Source organism: Eptesicus fuscus, chromosome 20, assembly GCF_027574615.1.
Source record: "Eptesicus fuscus isolate TK198812 chromosome 20, DD_ASM_mEF_20220401, whole genome shotgun sequence".
NCBI lineage: Eukaryota > Metazoa > Chordata > Mammalia > Chiroptera > Vespertilionidae > Eptesicus > Eptesicus fuscus.
The window spans coordinates 6,759,211-6,773,996 of record NC_072492.1 but is presented as its reverse complement, the minus strand read 5'-3'; the positions used below and the strand labels follow the sequence as shown (position 1 = coordinate 6,773,996).

The 14,786-nt window shown below is 45.5% G+C and overlaps 1 protein-coding gene across 2 annotated transcripts in view; it reads left to right on the top strand.

Annotated features, from left to right (window-relative positions):
* MYOCD (myocardin) overlaps positions 1-13,702 on the top strand; it is a 45,093-nt gene extending 31,391 nt beyond the window's left edge. Inside the window, exons 7-11 of one of the 2 annotated variants that reach the window (XM_054709493.1) lie at positions 3,783-4,721; positions 6,824-6,967; positions 7,974-8,102; positions 10,153-10,210; positions 13,131-13,702. In XM_054709493.1, the coding sequence (XP_054565468.1) occupies positions 3,783-4,721; positions 6,824-6,967; positions 7,974-8,102; positions 10,153-10,210; positions 13,131-13,702 (1,842 nt within the window). The remainder of the gene's footprint in view (positions 1-3,782; positions 4,722-6,823; positions 6,968-7,973; positions 8,103-10,152; positions 10,211-13,130) is intronic. The other variant, XM_054709494.1, reaches the window with a different exon arrangement.
* Positions 13,703-14,786: the final 1,084 nt, after the last annotated feature.

Sequence of the window (14,786 nt, the reverse complement as noted above, 5' to 3'; positions counted from 1 at the left end):
TTCAGTGCCAGAACAGATTCCAAAAATAAATGCAGAACTCATTAATTGTAAGTAATTCAAAATTAAAACAATGAGTTGGCACTTTGCACTTTTTCCAACCAGCAAATCTAAAAGAAAATCTAAAATAAAAGCAATGTTAGCAAGACTGGGGGGAGGGAAGGAGAGCATATGTATTGCTTGGGGCAGTGTAAATTGTCGTTATCCTTTTAAAATACCTTTGAGCTGAGTGTGAAATAATCTTATTCACTATTGAAATACATTTGTGTAGAGAGAAGTAAAGAGTATTTTAAAAGGCAGTTGACTCACATAACAGATTCTATTTCCTTTTAGTCTTGAAATGCATATGGACATATTTTGCTTTAAAATAATTATGTGAGCATAAATTTCTGACATGCATTTTTGTTTAACATATGAACATTTTTTATAACTCTTAATAGTAAAAAATCTTTTAATTTTTAATAGCAGCATGTTATTTCACCACCCAGTTAACATTCCTCTGTTGGACATTTAACTTGCTTCCAAATGTTTACTGTTAAAAATATAATTTGTACATACATTTATTAATTTATCTAAATATCTCCCCAGGCTAAATACATAGGAATGGAATTTCTGAACCAAAACATATTACCGTTTTTAGAAGTTCTTGCTACATATTGCCCACTTTCTGTCCTGAACATTTGTGCCTCGCTAGTCCCAGAAGCAATATTAGCACTTCTCAGACATGGGTGTGCACACGAGTCACAGGGGCTCTGGGTAAATGCAGCTTTCGATTCAGTAGGTCTGGGAGGGGCCTGAGATTCTGCATTTCTAACATGCTCCCCGATGCTGCCAGTGCTGCTGGTCCACGGACCACACTCAGAATAGCCTAGTATCTATAATAATAAAAGCATAATACGCTAATTAGACCAGACAGTCAAATGACCTTCTGGACGTCATTCCAGATGTCCTTCCGGATGAAGCCACAGCGGTGGGGGCCAAGGCAGAGGCAGTTAGGGACAATCAGGCAGGCAGATGAGCAGTTAGGGGTGATCAGGCAGGCCGGCAGAGTGGTTTAGGGGCCATCAGGCAGGCAGGCAAGTGGTTAGGGTGATCAGGCAGGCAGGCAGAGTGGTTAGGGCCGTGGTCGGCAAACTGCAGCTCGCGAGTCACATGCGGCTCTTTGGCCCCTTGAGTGTGGCTCTTCCACAAAATACCACGGCCTGGGTGAGTCTATTTTGAAGAAGTGGCATTAGATGAAGTTTAAGTTTAAAAAATTTGGCTCTCAAAAGAAATTTCAATCGTTGTACTGTTAATATTTGGCTCTGTTGACTGATGAGTTTGCTGACCACTGGGTTAGGGTGATCAGGCAGGCAGGCAGAGGCCATTAGGGGCGATCAGGCAGGCAGGCAAGCAGTTAGGGGTATCAGGCAGGCAGGCAGAGTGGTTAAGAGCCAGTGGTCCTGGATTGCGAGAGGGTGCAGGCTGGGCTGAGGAACCCCCCTCCTGTGCACGAATTTCATGCACTGGGCATCTAGTTAAGTATAAAAGAGCTTAAAAACAAAACAAACAAACACAAACAAAAAACATTTTTAGCTTTGGCCAGTGTGTCTCAGTTGGTTGGAGCATCGTCCCATACACCAAAAGGTGGTGGGTTCGATTCCTGGTCAGGGCACATCCCAAGTTGTGGGTTCGATCCCCAGTCAGGAGGCAACCTATTGATTGCCTCTCATATCAATCTCTCTCTCTCTCTCTCTCTCTCTCTCTCTAATTTAAAATTTTTTATTCATTTATTTTTGCTGCTATTTAAGTAACACAAAGTGCTATTGCAAATTTCTTTGTCAATTAGATGAATACAAAAATATGTATATTTTTTGTTTGCAAATCTTAGACTACTAATGATGGTACACATACATTATTGGCCATTTAAAAATGTTCTCTTTTGTGAAGAGTTGGATGATGTCCATTGCCCATTTGTATGTGGGTGTCCATCTTTCTCTTCGGGGTTTTTAAACACACTTGGCCCATTGAGCATACTAATACTTTATTATTTTCCCTGCAACTATGTTTTCTTAAAATTCTATTTGCATTTGCATCTTCATTTCGTGACTGATAGGAGTTTTCAAATATTTTTGTCAACTTTTGATGATTAGCTTCTTTGCTTTTATGCTCAAAAGGTCTTCCCCTACAGAATATCAGAAGGATATTTTTGTATATATTCTTCTAGCTGTTTCATGGAATTATTGACATTTAGATATTTAATATGGCTCCTGTTTTAATTATAAAAGTAATATGCTTATGGGAACTACTTAGGAAATACAGATAAAGAGAACCATTGTTAACATATTAGCACATCTTTATCCAGATATTATAATCTGCAAGCACAGGCTTAAATATATATTCATATACACTATATATATATATATAGTGTATATGAATATATATTTATATATATATATGTAATATATATATATAAATATATATATACATATATATATGTGTGTGTGTGTGTGTACTGTGTGTATATATATATGTGTGTACATATATATATATATTTCTTAGAAAATAGAATAAAGTAATTGAAACCTTTTAAACGTAATACTATACCATAAATAATTATTTTTATGTCAACAAATATTTATAGCATCAGTTTTAATAGATCTGAAGTATTCCATCATTTGTATGCATTATTATTTATTTAGTTTCTAGTTTTTTAGATATCTGATGGTTAAAATTCATGAACATGAAAAAGTGCAGGGATGAGATAATTATATGTGCATCCACATAACAATAACAGCCCCTACATGCACTGACCATGTGCAAGGTACTCTTCCCAGGGCTTTCCACTGTTTAAGCTGCCTTAATCCTCACGAGAGAATATAAGGTGGTAGGATTGCCTCCATCATGCAGAAGTGGAGCTGGGGCACAGGGTGACACTGAACTAGGAAGATCAGGGCCAGCATTTGAATTGAGGGTCTTATTGCCACACATCTCTCTCTCAGTAGAGCACCGCTGTCCGCCAGCTGTTAAACTCAGGACAGGGTGTTCATGTACAGCTGTGGTTCCCCAACACAGGGCCGGGACCACGGCATCAGCACCCCTGGGAACTTGTCAGAAAGGCACCTCTCAGCCCCCACCCCTGACCCACGGAGCCAGAAACTGGTGTAGGGCCCCAGCTTACCTGTGTGAGAACCCCCAGGGGCCCTGCTACCTGTGTAAGAACCCCAGCCCCCCCCCCCACCCACACCACCACCACCACCACCTGTGTAAGAACCCCCAGGGGCCTCTCTACCTGTGTAAGAACCCCAGCCCCCCCCCACCACCACCACCACCACCACCTGTGTAAGAACCCGCAGGCCTGGGTTCTGGCACCTGCTCAGGTTTGAGAATCGCCCACAAGGAGGACGAGTAGGGGGTGTTAGCCTGCTGCAGGATGGCTGGTTGCCAGCTGATGCCTGAACTTAGGCAGGTATCAGTCTTCTCATCTGTAAAATGGGGACAGGACCAGGATGGGATTGGCGGGCAGCACAGAGGTGCCTCTGTAGTTCGTGTGGGCTCGACATTTCTAGGATATGTCTATAATCCTGGAGCCATGAAAACATGGTCTATGACACATCTTAAGAGCATTATTAAAACTGTGCAAAACTGATTTATATTGGGCCCAGGGGAGGAAGTGCGAAGGCAATAATAAAAAGAGAAGTGGACACTGTGAAACTGCATTTGCGATCTTTCAAAGTTAATGTAATAATAATGCACGTTTAAAACGTCGTCATTGACAGCACAGTAACGTGCCCGGCTTTCTTCAGGTTTCCGAGTTAAGACAGCAGCTTCGACTCCGAGGCCTGCCCGTGTCAGGCACCAAGACGGCGCTCATGGACCGGCTGCGGCCCTTCCAGGACTGCTCGGGGAGCCCCGTGCCCAGCTTCGGGGACATCACCACCGTCACCTTTCCCGTCACGCCCACCGGTGCTCTGCCCCATTACCAGTCCTCCCCGTCCGCCGGCGCCTTGTCCAACGGCTTCTACCACTTCGGCAGCACCAGCTCCAGCCCCCCCATCTCGCCCGCCTCGTCCGACCTGTCGCTGGCCGGGTCCCTGCCCGACACCTTCCACGACGCGTCGCCCTCCTTCGGCCTGCACCCGTCCCCGGGGCGCCTGTGCCCCGACGAGAGCCTGGTCAGCAGCCTGCACGGCGGCGGCGTCCCTCCCGAGCTGGACGGGCTGGACTCCGAGAAGGACAAGATGCTGGTGGAGAAGCAGAAGGTGATCAACGAGCTCACCTGGAAGCTGCAGCAGGAGCAGCGGCACGTGGAGGAGCTGCGCCTGCAGCTGCAGAAGCAGAAGAGGAGCAAGGGCGCCGAGCAGGAGCCCCCGCCCTTCCTGGGGGCGCCCATCAAGCAGGAGGACGCGGCCTCCAGCTGCCCCTTCGCGTCCCGGCAGGTCTCCGCGCACAGACCCGGCGGCCCGGACAGCCAGGCGCAGGCGGGCGGCGCCGCTCCGCTCCTGCTGCCCCCGGGCAGCGGCCACTGCCTGGAGGCCTCGGGGCAAGCCCACGCACTGTCCTCCACGTTCCTCAGCCCGCAGTGCTCGCCGCAGCACTCGCCTCTGGGGGCCGTGAAGAGCCCGCAGCACATCAGCTTGCCCCCGTCGCCGAACAACCATTACTTCCTACCTTCATCGGCAGGTGCTCAGGGAGAAGGGCACGGGGTCTCCTCACCTGCCAGCACCCAGGTGTGTACTGCACAGGTAAGAATGCCTTGCCCACCCCCGCCTTGCTGCACCCCCTTCCTGGAAGTGGGGTGTGGAGTTGCAGAGCTAAGAGCTGGTGTTGGAACTTTCAAAGTCCAACAGCACCTCCCGGACACGGAGATTCTGGGGCCTTCCGAACAGACGGGCTTGCTTCTCTGGGGCGGAGATGGGCACCCTGGTTCTGTAAAAAGCTGGATAAGAAATATGTTTGGCTTTGGGAGCATTATGGTCTCTGTCACAACTACTCAACCCTCCCCTGCAGCATGAAAACAGCTGCAGACAGCTTATAAACAAGTGCACGTGGCTGCGTTCCAATAAAGCTTTATTTACAAAAACAGGTTTGGCTCCCAGGGCTGTAGATTGCCAAACTCTGTTTTAGGATTCCTTGGCACCAAGCCTCAGCATAGGCCCAACCAATTCATTCCAAGAGCCAAAGGGGAAGTTACCTGGTCTCTGTGTGGTGGTCTGCAGAGTGCAAATATTTACTGAGCACCTACTGTGTGCCAGCCCAGACCCTCTTCCAGTCTCTGGGAACTAGTGCTGAACTAACCCAAAAAAATCCCTATTCTCATGGGGAGGCAGACAGCAAATTTAAAAAATAAATAAAATATATAATGTATTAGAAGATGATACATCTTATAGAGAGAAAGCAGAGAAGGGGGGTGAGAAGTTTGGAAATTTGCAACCTTAAGTAAAGGGGCCAGGGACATTTGAGCAAAGCTTTCAAGAAGTAAAGGAGAAAGCCTTGTGAATATTTGGGGTGCAGGCACTCTAGACAAAGGAGGAACAGCAAGTGCCAAGGCCCTAGGAGGGAGCGTGCATGGAATGTTCAAGCATCAGGTGGAAAGCCAGTGTGCCTGGGCTAGAATGAGAGCGGAATTGTAGGAGACAGCTCAGAAGAGTAACTGTTTCACAGACTAGACCAAGGTGATCATCAAAGACTTTACTTTGTCTATGAAGCCAAAGAATTGTTAGGAACATCTCTTTAAGTCTATCTGAGAAAAGGTTACATCAAGCATGTCAAACTCGTGGCCCACCAGCGCGAGTGTGACATGCTTGGATTACATCATGAAAAGATTCTGAGTGCAATGGCATTAGAAAGAGAGAAGGAAGAAAACTGACACTAATTGCACTCCTGCCATGTACATGTATATGTGTATGAGTAATCTTGTTAATTGTCACAACAATCTTTTGGCCTCTGATTCATTATTCTTAATTTGCCACTGGGAAAAGTGTGGCTCGGGGAGATGAAACTGGGATTATCTGATTCTAAAGTACATGCTCCTTTCACACTGACTATTCTCTACTCTGGGTGTAGAGGTGTGGCCATAGGGAATGAGAAGACATTTTTGCAAACCCAGTGGAGCAATACATTCAAATGAATGATGCCCACCCATTTGGGAGGAGTTGGGACTGAAATGCATTATCATCATCATTGACAACATTTACTGAATGCATAGTGTCCTGGGCAACAAAGGTAAACACAGCCCTTTTTACATAGCTCTGCACATTCAGTTCTAACGATATCGATACTCTCCAGAAGAACCAACATTCGTACAGTGATTTACAGTTTACAAAGCACCCTTTGAAGACATGAGTGATTGCTTGATAAAAATATATTGAGCAATCCAGGATAACATTACTGACTTGTGTCTATGACATTGTGGTGGGGGTAGGGGTGGCAGATTGATCATGAAGGGCTAGAAAAGTCTGGTAAGGCTTTGAGAAGGGGGTAGACTTAAAAGAAAGTGTAGAGTTCAAAAAGGGGGAAAGGGCATTCCATGAGGGGATAAAAAAACGATAGGGAGGTAGCATGTACAGGGCATGCTAAGGGAAGCTCATAGAGGGATTCGTGGAACTTAAACTTGCAGAAGGAACTAGTCCTTGACTAAAGTCTTAACACTAACGTTGGGGTAAAGAAGCGGAACCCTATGCTGTGGATATGTAGGAGCCCCTGAATGTTTTGAGCAGTAGGTGATACATAAAAGCCAGAACTGAGACTTTGGTAATGGAATTTACCAGGGCCAGTTGTTTCAACAAAGGCTACTCTCAAGAATGCCACTGATGGTCGCTTAACTTGTGCTTCTTTCTTTCTACAGAACTCAGGGGTACATGAGGGCCATCCTGCAAGCTTCTCCCCGCAGCCTGCCGGCCTCCACCCCCCTTTCTCTGGAGCCCAGGCAGACAGCAGTCATGGTGCTATGGGCAATCCTTGTCCCCAAAGCCCAGGTGTACAGCAAAAGGTAGGCATCGGGAAAAAGGTTTAAACTTGGGGTTGACTTTGCCTCTTCTTTCTTCTGTGGATTCTTTTCATCCCAATGATGAGGTTCCCATTACTGAATAAATGGCAGAAATAAATGACATTTTAGATAGAAACAGGCCTGAAATGGATGTACCAATATAAGTTATAGGAGGTACTTCAAGAAGTCATTTCCCGGCGTTATTCTAGAAGTCATGGTGAATAACATGACCCTGGTATGTTTGTGAGACACCGTGGCGAACAAACCAGTTTCCGTGAAGCTGAAATAGGGGAGCATGGGACATACTGCTGGAGAAAGTGAAATACATGGATCTGTGGAAAGAATCAGAGGGATCCAGAACGTTGGGGTCAGAGTGCAATATCTCTGCAAAAAAAAAGGAAGAGATGATGCATTTCAGCAGGTGGAAGAGTTAGGGACGGGAAGGACCCAGGATGTGGGGAGTCCAGGGACAGCGGGGAGGTGATAAGGAGCAAGCATGATGGCCAACACAGAAGTGCAGCATACTGCCTGCCGGGGTCAGGGTCCTGGAGACAAACGTTGGAGTGGCCTATCCACAGGGCACACTCAGTGCACGAGGCTGGTCTCCAAGAGATTCTCCCAGCCGTGCCTGCTGCTCTCTGCAAATGCACCAGCCCCGAATGGAACAGCTGGGGGATAAGTTACTCTGGAAACTCCTAGGGTGGTGGACTTCTTTGGATTGGACTACACTCTTTTACTTCATTTCCTTTTCTCATCTTGCTTTCTCCTAACAGAATAGGGTGCAACGTGGAGCGAGAAATGAATCTGTGAGGTTCCCATTCTAAAATGCCTCCAGCAATAAGTCCATAGTGATATATACTATTGTTAATCTACTGGGTTTGTTTTCCTAGCCCTCGCTCTCTTTTTTCCCTTAAATCTATTTTCCCAAAATTTAGCCTGTAGTTTCCATTACAGAGTCAGTACCATATCTGACACATGAATTGTCTGCTTCTGCATTTGACTCACACAGATGGCTGGTTTGCACTCTTCTGATAAAGCAGGACCAAAGTTTTCAATTCCATCCCCAACATTTCCTAAGTCAACTTCAACAGTTGCAGAGATAACACAGCCTCCATCCTATGAAGATGCAGTAAAGCAGGTAACCACATGATTTGTTCTTTATTGAAGAATGGGCTGGCTGAATTGGACTATGTTTTACATGGGTTCATGCATGTGGATTCTGGTATTGAGTGCATCTGGTGCCTCCCACCAGAATGGACAGTGTCTAGATGCTAACTATAGAAAGGTGCTGATGTGTATGTAAGCTGTGTGAGGCCAAGAGAGAGAAGAGGTTTGTCTGGGTACCCAGATGACTGGACTTAGTGCCAGCTCGGCCACCAGACAGCTGCACTCCCACTAAGGCTGGGCAAGTACTCAACTTCTCTTATATGAAACAGGGCCAATATCTCCTTTGTAATGATTCCAAATGATATAATACTTATCTCTACCATTCTAATACCAAATGTCCAGGCACCAGATAGGTACCCAAATATATGAGAGCAATGGTCAGTGTGACTCTTTCTGGCGTTCTTCCTAGCTTCAAATTTCACTGTTCCTGGCAATATATTGATGGTTATGGAGCTGGATAATAACAGAGGTTCATTTATGTTTGAAATTTTTCAAAAGAAAAGGTACAAAAAGAAAAGCAATTCATGGTCTTATTTTCCAAATGGCTTGAGTTTGGATAAAGTATCAGCTAACCCTTCATATGTGCTCAATCCGATGGTCTTAGGCTCTACAGCAGCAGTTCTCAACCTGTGGGTCGCGACCCACAGGTTGAGAACCGCTAGCAGGGTCGCCTAAGACCATCGGAAAACACAGATATTTACATTACGATTCATAACAGTAGCAAAATCACAGTTATGCAGTAGCAAAGAAAATAATTTTATGCTTGGGGGTCACCACAACATGAGGAACTGTATTAAAGGGTCACGGCATTAGAAAGGTTGGTTATTTTAAATATGTAGGAGATTTTATGCAAAAATTAGGCTTTCTCATTTCAGAAAAATTAGGGGATGTGTCTACACTGAGGCCACACTTCTTTCAGAAAACAGTCACCTGAGGCAGTGTAGCCACTGCCTTCTTGAACCACAGCATAGGTTCAGCACTCCACCCTTCTCTCCTGTTCTACATTGGGACCATTTGCATTCCTGCCAGACCCTGCAGGCATCTAATGCCTCCTGGACTGGTGAATGGCTCGTTCTTGGAACAGTGCTCCCATCTGTATTGGTTATTGACACCTGTGTTTATTGGGACTGGACTCTCAGAGGAGTGAGATCAATATATGTCTTAGTTCTCCCCATTTCCTTTCCCTGGTATCTGTAAATATCAACCTGGTATCTGTAAATATCACAGTTTCAAAAGAAAAGAAAAAGGCCAAGCAAAGTGAATTTCCATAAATAAGACTCTACTTAATGCCGATGAGCCAGAGGGGCGGGGTCCAGTCCCTACAGGTGTTGACAAGTTCCACAAACTACTGCAATGAAGAACTAGGGAAATATGAGCCACATTCTTGGGCCATATTCACTTCAGAGTGAGATAAGGGGCCAAAAACCAGTTACACCCATGTTTATAGTAGCATTATTCACAAAAGTCAAAAGGTGTAAGCAAACCCGTGTCCATCAATGGATGAATGGATAAACAAAATGTGGTATATACATACAATGAATATTATTCAGCCTTAATGAGGAAGGAAATTCTGACATGGATGAACCTTGAAGACATTACGCTAAGTGAAATAAGCCAGTCACAAAAGGAAAAATACTATATATGAATCCACTATAAGGTATCTAGAGTAGTCAGGTTCATAGGGACAGAAAGTAGAATGGTGGTTGGCAAGGCCTGGAGGAGAATGGAATGGGGAGTTGTTAATTAATGGGGACAGAGTTTCACTTTTGCAAGATGACAAAAGTTCTGGAGATGGATAGTGGTGATAGTTGCACAACAATGTGAATGTACTTAATATCACTGAACTGTACACTTAGGAATGGTTAAGATGATAAATTTTATGTTTTGTGTATTTTACCACAATTAAAAATATAACTAGCCAAACCTAGTTCAAAAATATGTGGTGCTGCTTCTAATGATTTCCTATCAAAGAGGAAGCCACCTTCTGACTTCTCTGTCCTCCTTTGGTTAATTCATAATAGCAAATGACTCGCAGTCAGCAGATGGATGAACTCCTGGATGTCCTCATTGAAAGTGGAGGTAAGACTGCCTGTGTTCTGCCCATCAGGATACTCTGCACCTACATGTACTCTAGGGAGTAAACCCAGCTGCTCACTGTAAATGGGACTGAAAGTCTATGGGTACAGTGGTCACTCCATCTGAGCTTCCTGTCCACTTTGGAGCAGACAAAGGAAGGCATTGTGGATGACTCCTCTCTGCCATTGTCCCTTTGTCCTCAGAACATTTCCACCAATCATTTTAACAGTTTTCATGCTCCAACTGTTTCCTAACTTTTCTCTTTTTATAGTATTTCTCTCTACCGTTCTAATCCCAGTGTCCCTATCTTCATTGTGAGAAGGATGGAGAAGATAAAACAAGTTTTGTGCTACCTACTCAAAATGATATTCAATTATTAATCTCCCATTAGATGGTCCATTCATGCTTAAATGTCTTTCAAGCTAGCAATAAAAAATTTTGACATATTCTTTTTCCCCTTTTAAGTCATGTATTTATTTTTTTAATTATATAATATGTACTTAGAATTTGAAACCATATAAATGAATAAGGTCACACAGGAGAAAGTGTAGATAGAAAGAAAAAAATCTCAGGTAACAACACTTAAAGTTTCAGAGAAAGAGGGTCCAGGCTCAAGGCTGCACTGGACCAAGTCCCCGCCTTTGGGCAGTTTGCAGGCTGGTGAGGGAGACTGACAACAAGTAAGTGAACAGGCAATTCCTCCATTGTGACAGGAGAGAAGAAGGAAAAGATGGGCACAGATGTATGTATCTTTGTAAGTTTTATGATGGAAAGATGAGAAGGTTCATATCAGACACCTTTATATTTTAAATACAGTATGTGGCAAGGTCAGCAGCGAGTCAGTGTGCAGAAGGGGAGCATGGGAGATTCAAGGAAAGAAGAGAAGTTATTAATCAATCATGAATAAATTGAGTTTTCTGGAGAAACACAGTAGGATTGCTAGGCAATATTAAATGCCAATTGTAGTCTTGACATGAACGTAAAGGAAACTGGTCAGTTTCATTGTGTAATTATTCTCTTACAATGTCCAGCTAATCCAGGGTAGGCTCAGAAAATATAGATGGTAAGATTTACCCAAGTGTGGAGTTTTGTCATGGGAGAATAGTGGAAGGAGAAGAGAGAAAACACATTGAGGGTATTTATAAGAGAACTAGGGGCCCAGTGCACAAATTCGTGCACCTTGAAAGGAACCATGGGCCACGAGGCTGTGGTGGGCACAGGGACGTGTCTCAGTCCATCCTCCATCTTCCCTCCCACCACAGCCCCCTGTCCCCTCTCTGCTGGCAGCCCTGCTCCTGCCACCACCGCTCCCACATGCTGATGGCGCTGGCCCTGCTCGCACCCACTGATAGCATGAAGTGATTGGGGCCAGCGCCAGCAGCAGGTGCAAGCGGGGCCAGCACTGTCAGCGGGTGCGAGGAGTGGCTGCTGCTCTGATTGCCCCTCAGGAGCAGGGGGAGGTGAAGAAGCCCTCAGGAGTGATTGGGACTGGTGCCAGACACCAGCAGCAGGTGTGAGCAGCGGCTCCTGTACCAGCTGTGGGTGTGAGCAGGGCCAGTGCTGGCAGTGGGTGTCAGTGGTGGCTCTAGTGCCATCAGCAGGTGTGAGAGGCGGCTGCCAACCCCTATTGCCCCTCAGGAGTAGGGGGAAGTGGAGAAGCCCTGAGGGGCGATCAGGGCTGGCAGCCACCACTCTCACCTGCTGATGGTGCCAAGCAATCAGGGGTAGCACCAGGCACTGACAGTGGTTTCGAACAGCAGCTCCAGCAGCAGGTTTGAGTGGTGGCTCTGGCAGCAGGTGTGAGCAGGGCCAGCGCCAGCAGCAGGTGGGAGCAAAGAATTTTCAGTAACCACCAGAGGCTTGCGCCAATGACAGTGATTGGCACCCCACCTTGGTCTGGCACCCCCACTCCCCTGCTCCACCAACCCACCACTGCCGACACTCACCATGTTCTGCGCACACCCCCTGATGGTCAGCGCACATCATAGTGACTGGTTGTTCGGTTGTTCAGTTGTTCCGCCATTTGGTCTATGTGCATATTAGGGTTATATATAATTATAATGGTGGACCAGGTAATATAGATTGGAAAGAAAAGAAATGAAAACCAGAAGGGGTGGATGAATGGTGATAAAATAGTGGTGTCTGTAGATTAGAGTGACTCCTTGTGACTGAGAAATTGTTGTTGTTGGGTAAGTTAGATGACTAGGAGGGCATGCATTGCGAGTGAGAAATTTTGCTTGATATTGAGCTTTCAGAGGGATAAAGTATTTGGAAATGATAAGGTCCAGGGTGTGTCCAGCAGAGTGAAAATGAAGGAATCACTGAAGTTGAGGGCAATGGTGATGTCAAGGAACTGAGAGGCCAGCTGGACAATGGGTGACTTCTGAGGATGCTGAAATCACAGAGAATGACAAGAGTTGAAGTGGGGAAAAGGCAATGAACTAGGGAATAGAGTTTTCAGTGGATGAGGAGGCCTTGTGTGGGGTAGGATGGTGGGGAGAGCAGCATGACCCTGAAAACCAGGAGTTATAAGGTGGGGGAGTAATAATCAGAGAGTGGCAGCAGGAAGACTCACCTTCTGCTCTGAAGTACAGGAGCCCACACTGAGGGTGTAACCAGGGTACAGTGTCCTCAGGGGACAGACAGGTGTCAGTGAAGGAGCAGGTAAAGGAACCCGCTTTGAGAATTTGATAAACACAAAGTGAAATTTCCAGAAAAAAAATTATGTGAGGAGAGACCAGGCGGGGTCAGGGGGATAGGGATGTATAGAGCGGTCTGGAGATGAAAGAGGGTAGTGAGCAGTGACCAGAGAAGCATAGCCACCTCCTGCATCTGAGTGTAACTCATTCATTCCAAAGATTCACATTGTGTGGCATGCTCTATTTGAAGTGATTTGACAATTCCCATTGTGTTTTACCAACAGAAATGCCAGCTGATGCCAGAGAGGATCATTCGTGTCTTCAAAAAGTCCCAAAGATGCCTAGGTCTTCCCGAAGCCCTACTGCTGCCCTCCCCAAGCCTTCTGCTCCCTTTGAACAAGCGTCTTCAGGAGGCCAGCTCTCATTTGATCACTATGGCACAGACAGTGATGAGCACCTTGAAGTCTTATTAAATTCCCAGAGCCCCTTGGGAAAGGTGAGCGATGTTGCCCTTCTAAAAATTGGGAGTGAAGAGCCTTCTTTCGATGGCATAATGGATGGATTCTCTGGGAAGGCTGCAGAAGACCTCTTCAATTCGCATGAGATCTTGCCAGGTCCCCTCTCCCCAATACACACTCAGTTTTCACCTTCTTCTGTGGACAGCAGTGGGCTGCAGTTAAGCTTTACTGAATCTCCCTGGGAAACCATGGAGTGGCTGGACCTCACTCCACCAAGTTCCACACCAAGCTTCAGCTCACTCACCACCAGCGGCCCTAGCATCTTCAACATTGATTTTCTGGATGTCACAGATCTTAATTTGAATTCTCCCATGGACCTTCACTTACAGCAGTGGTAGAATGCCTGATGCAAAAATGCTAAGGAAGGCCAATAGGAATTCTACAACCACAAATATTTGTATTATCCAAAAGGAGGAGCAGGAGGAGGGGGAGGAGGAGGAGGAGGAAATTTAAAAGAAGCAATGGAGATTTCTGTGACAACAGCACAAATAGGAGTAATATATATATATATATATATATATATATATATATAGTAATATTTACCAACATTCAATGACTGTTGCTGATTTTAGCAATGCACTTAAAATGTGCTTTCTCAGATCAAGAATGCCAAAAACAATCTTTCACTACCTTTTCAAACACCAATATATTTTCTAACCCATATTTAATTAAGACATTGTTGGGGCATAATTTCACCTTGTAAGCTTTTCTCATGAATTTATTGGAAAAACTGTGGAAGGAAAATGTAAACTTGGGAGTCCAGGAAAGTCAGTCCATCAAAGGTTATAGAAGACACACCTGTGATGGAGGCTGATTCTCATAGCTCTATTACCTGTCTTTCAAAATACAAATAAGGCCCAGTTTCAGTTATGGGGTTCTTGAGGCAGAATAGAGGGACAGAACCAATTCATTCCCAGGGAAGAAAAATCAACTCAGTATCCCTTGGCCACAAAGCGGCCCCATTGGAACAGTTTCCAATCTTCCACCCAGGAGTCTTGGTCACTGATAAAAACTGACCGGCGATTGTTGCAGAGAACCCTTCCCGGAACGTCCCTTTTCCTTAACCAGTTAGCCGAATCACTCCCACCCTCTCTGTGGTGGGAAGCATTGTGAAACAGGCAAGAAACTCCTGCCATGGGAGGTTCTCCAACACAACCCTCCTTAGTTCCAAAGACTAGTGCTGACCACCTAGGCAGATGAAGGACCGCTCTAGCCTCAGAGAGCCATATCAGGGATCACTCAGACAGCGCTAGAGAACACTGTTTCACATATCATGGGAGTAAGTACCATAGGCTGCTGTAACAGGACTGTGTGCGGAGGCCCAGCTTCTTTTTCTGGAATGGGCATGGTCTTGTTTATTTTTCTCCCGCTCAACTTTTCTTTCAAGAGACCAATCCTTTCTTGCTCCTCTTTCAGATATCT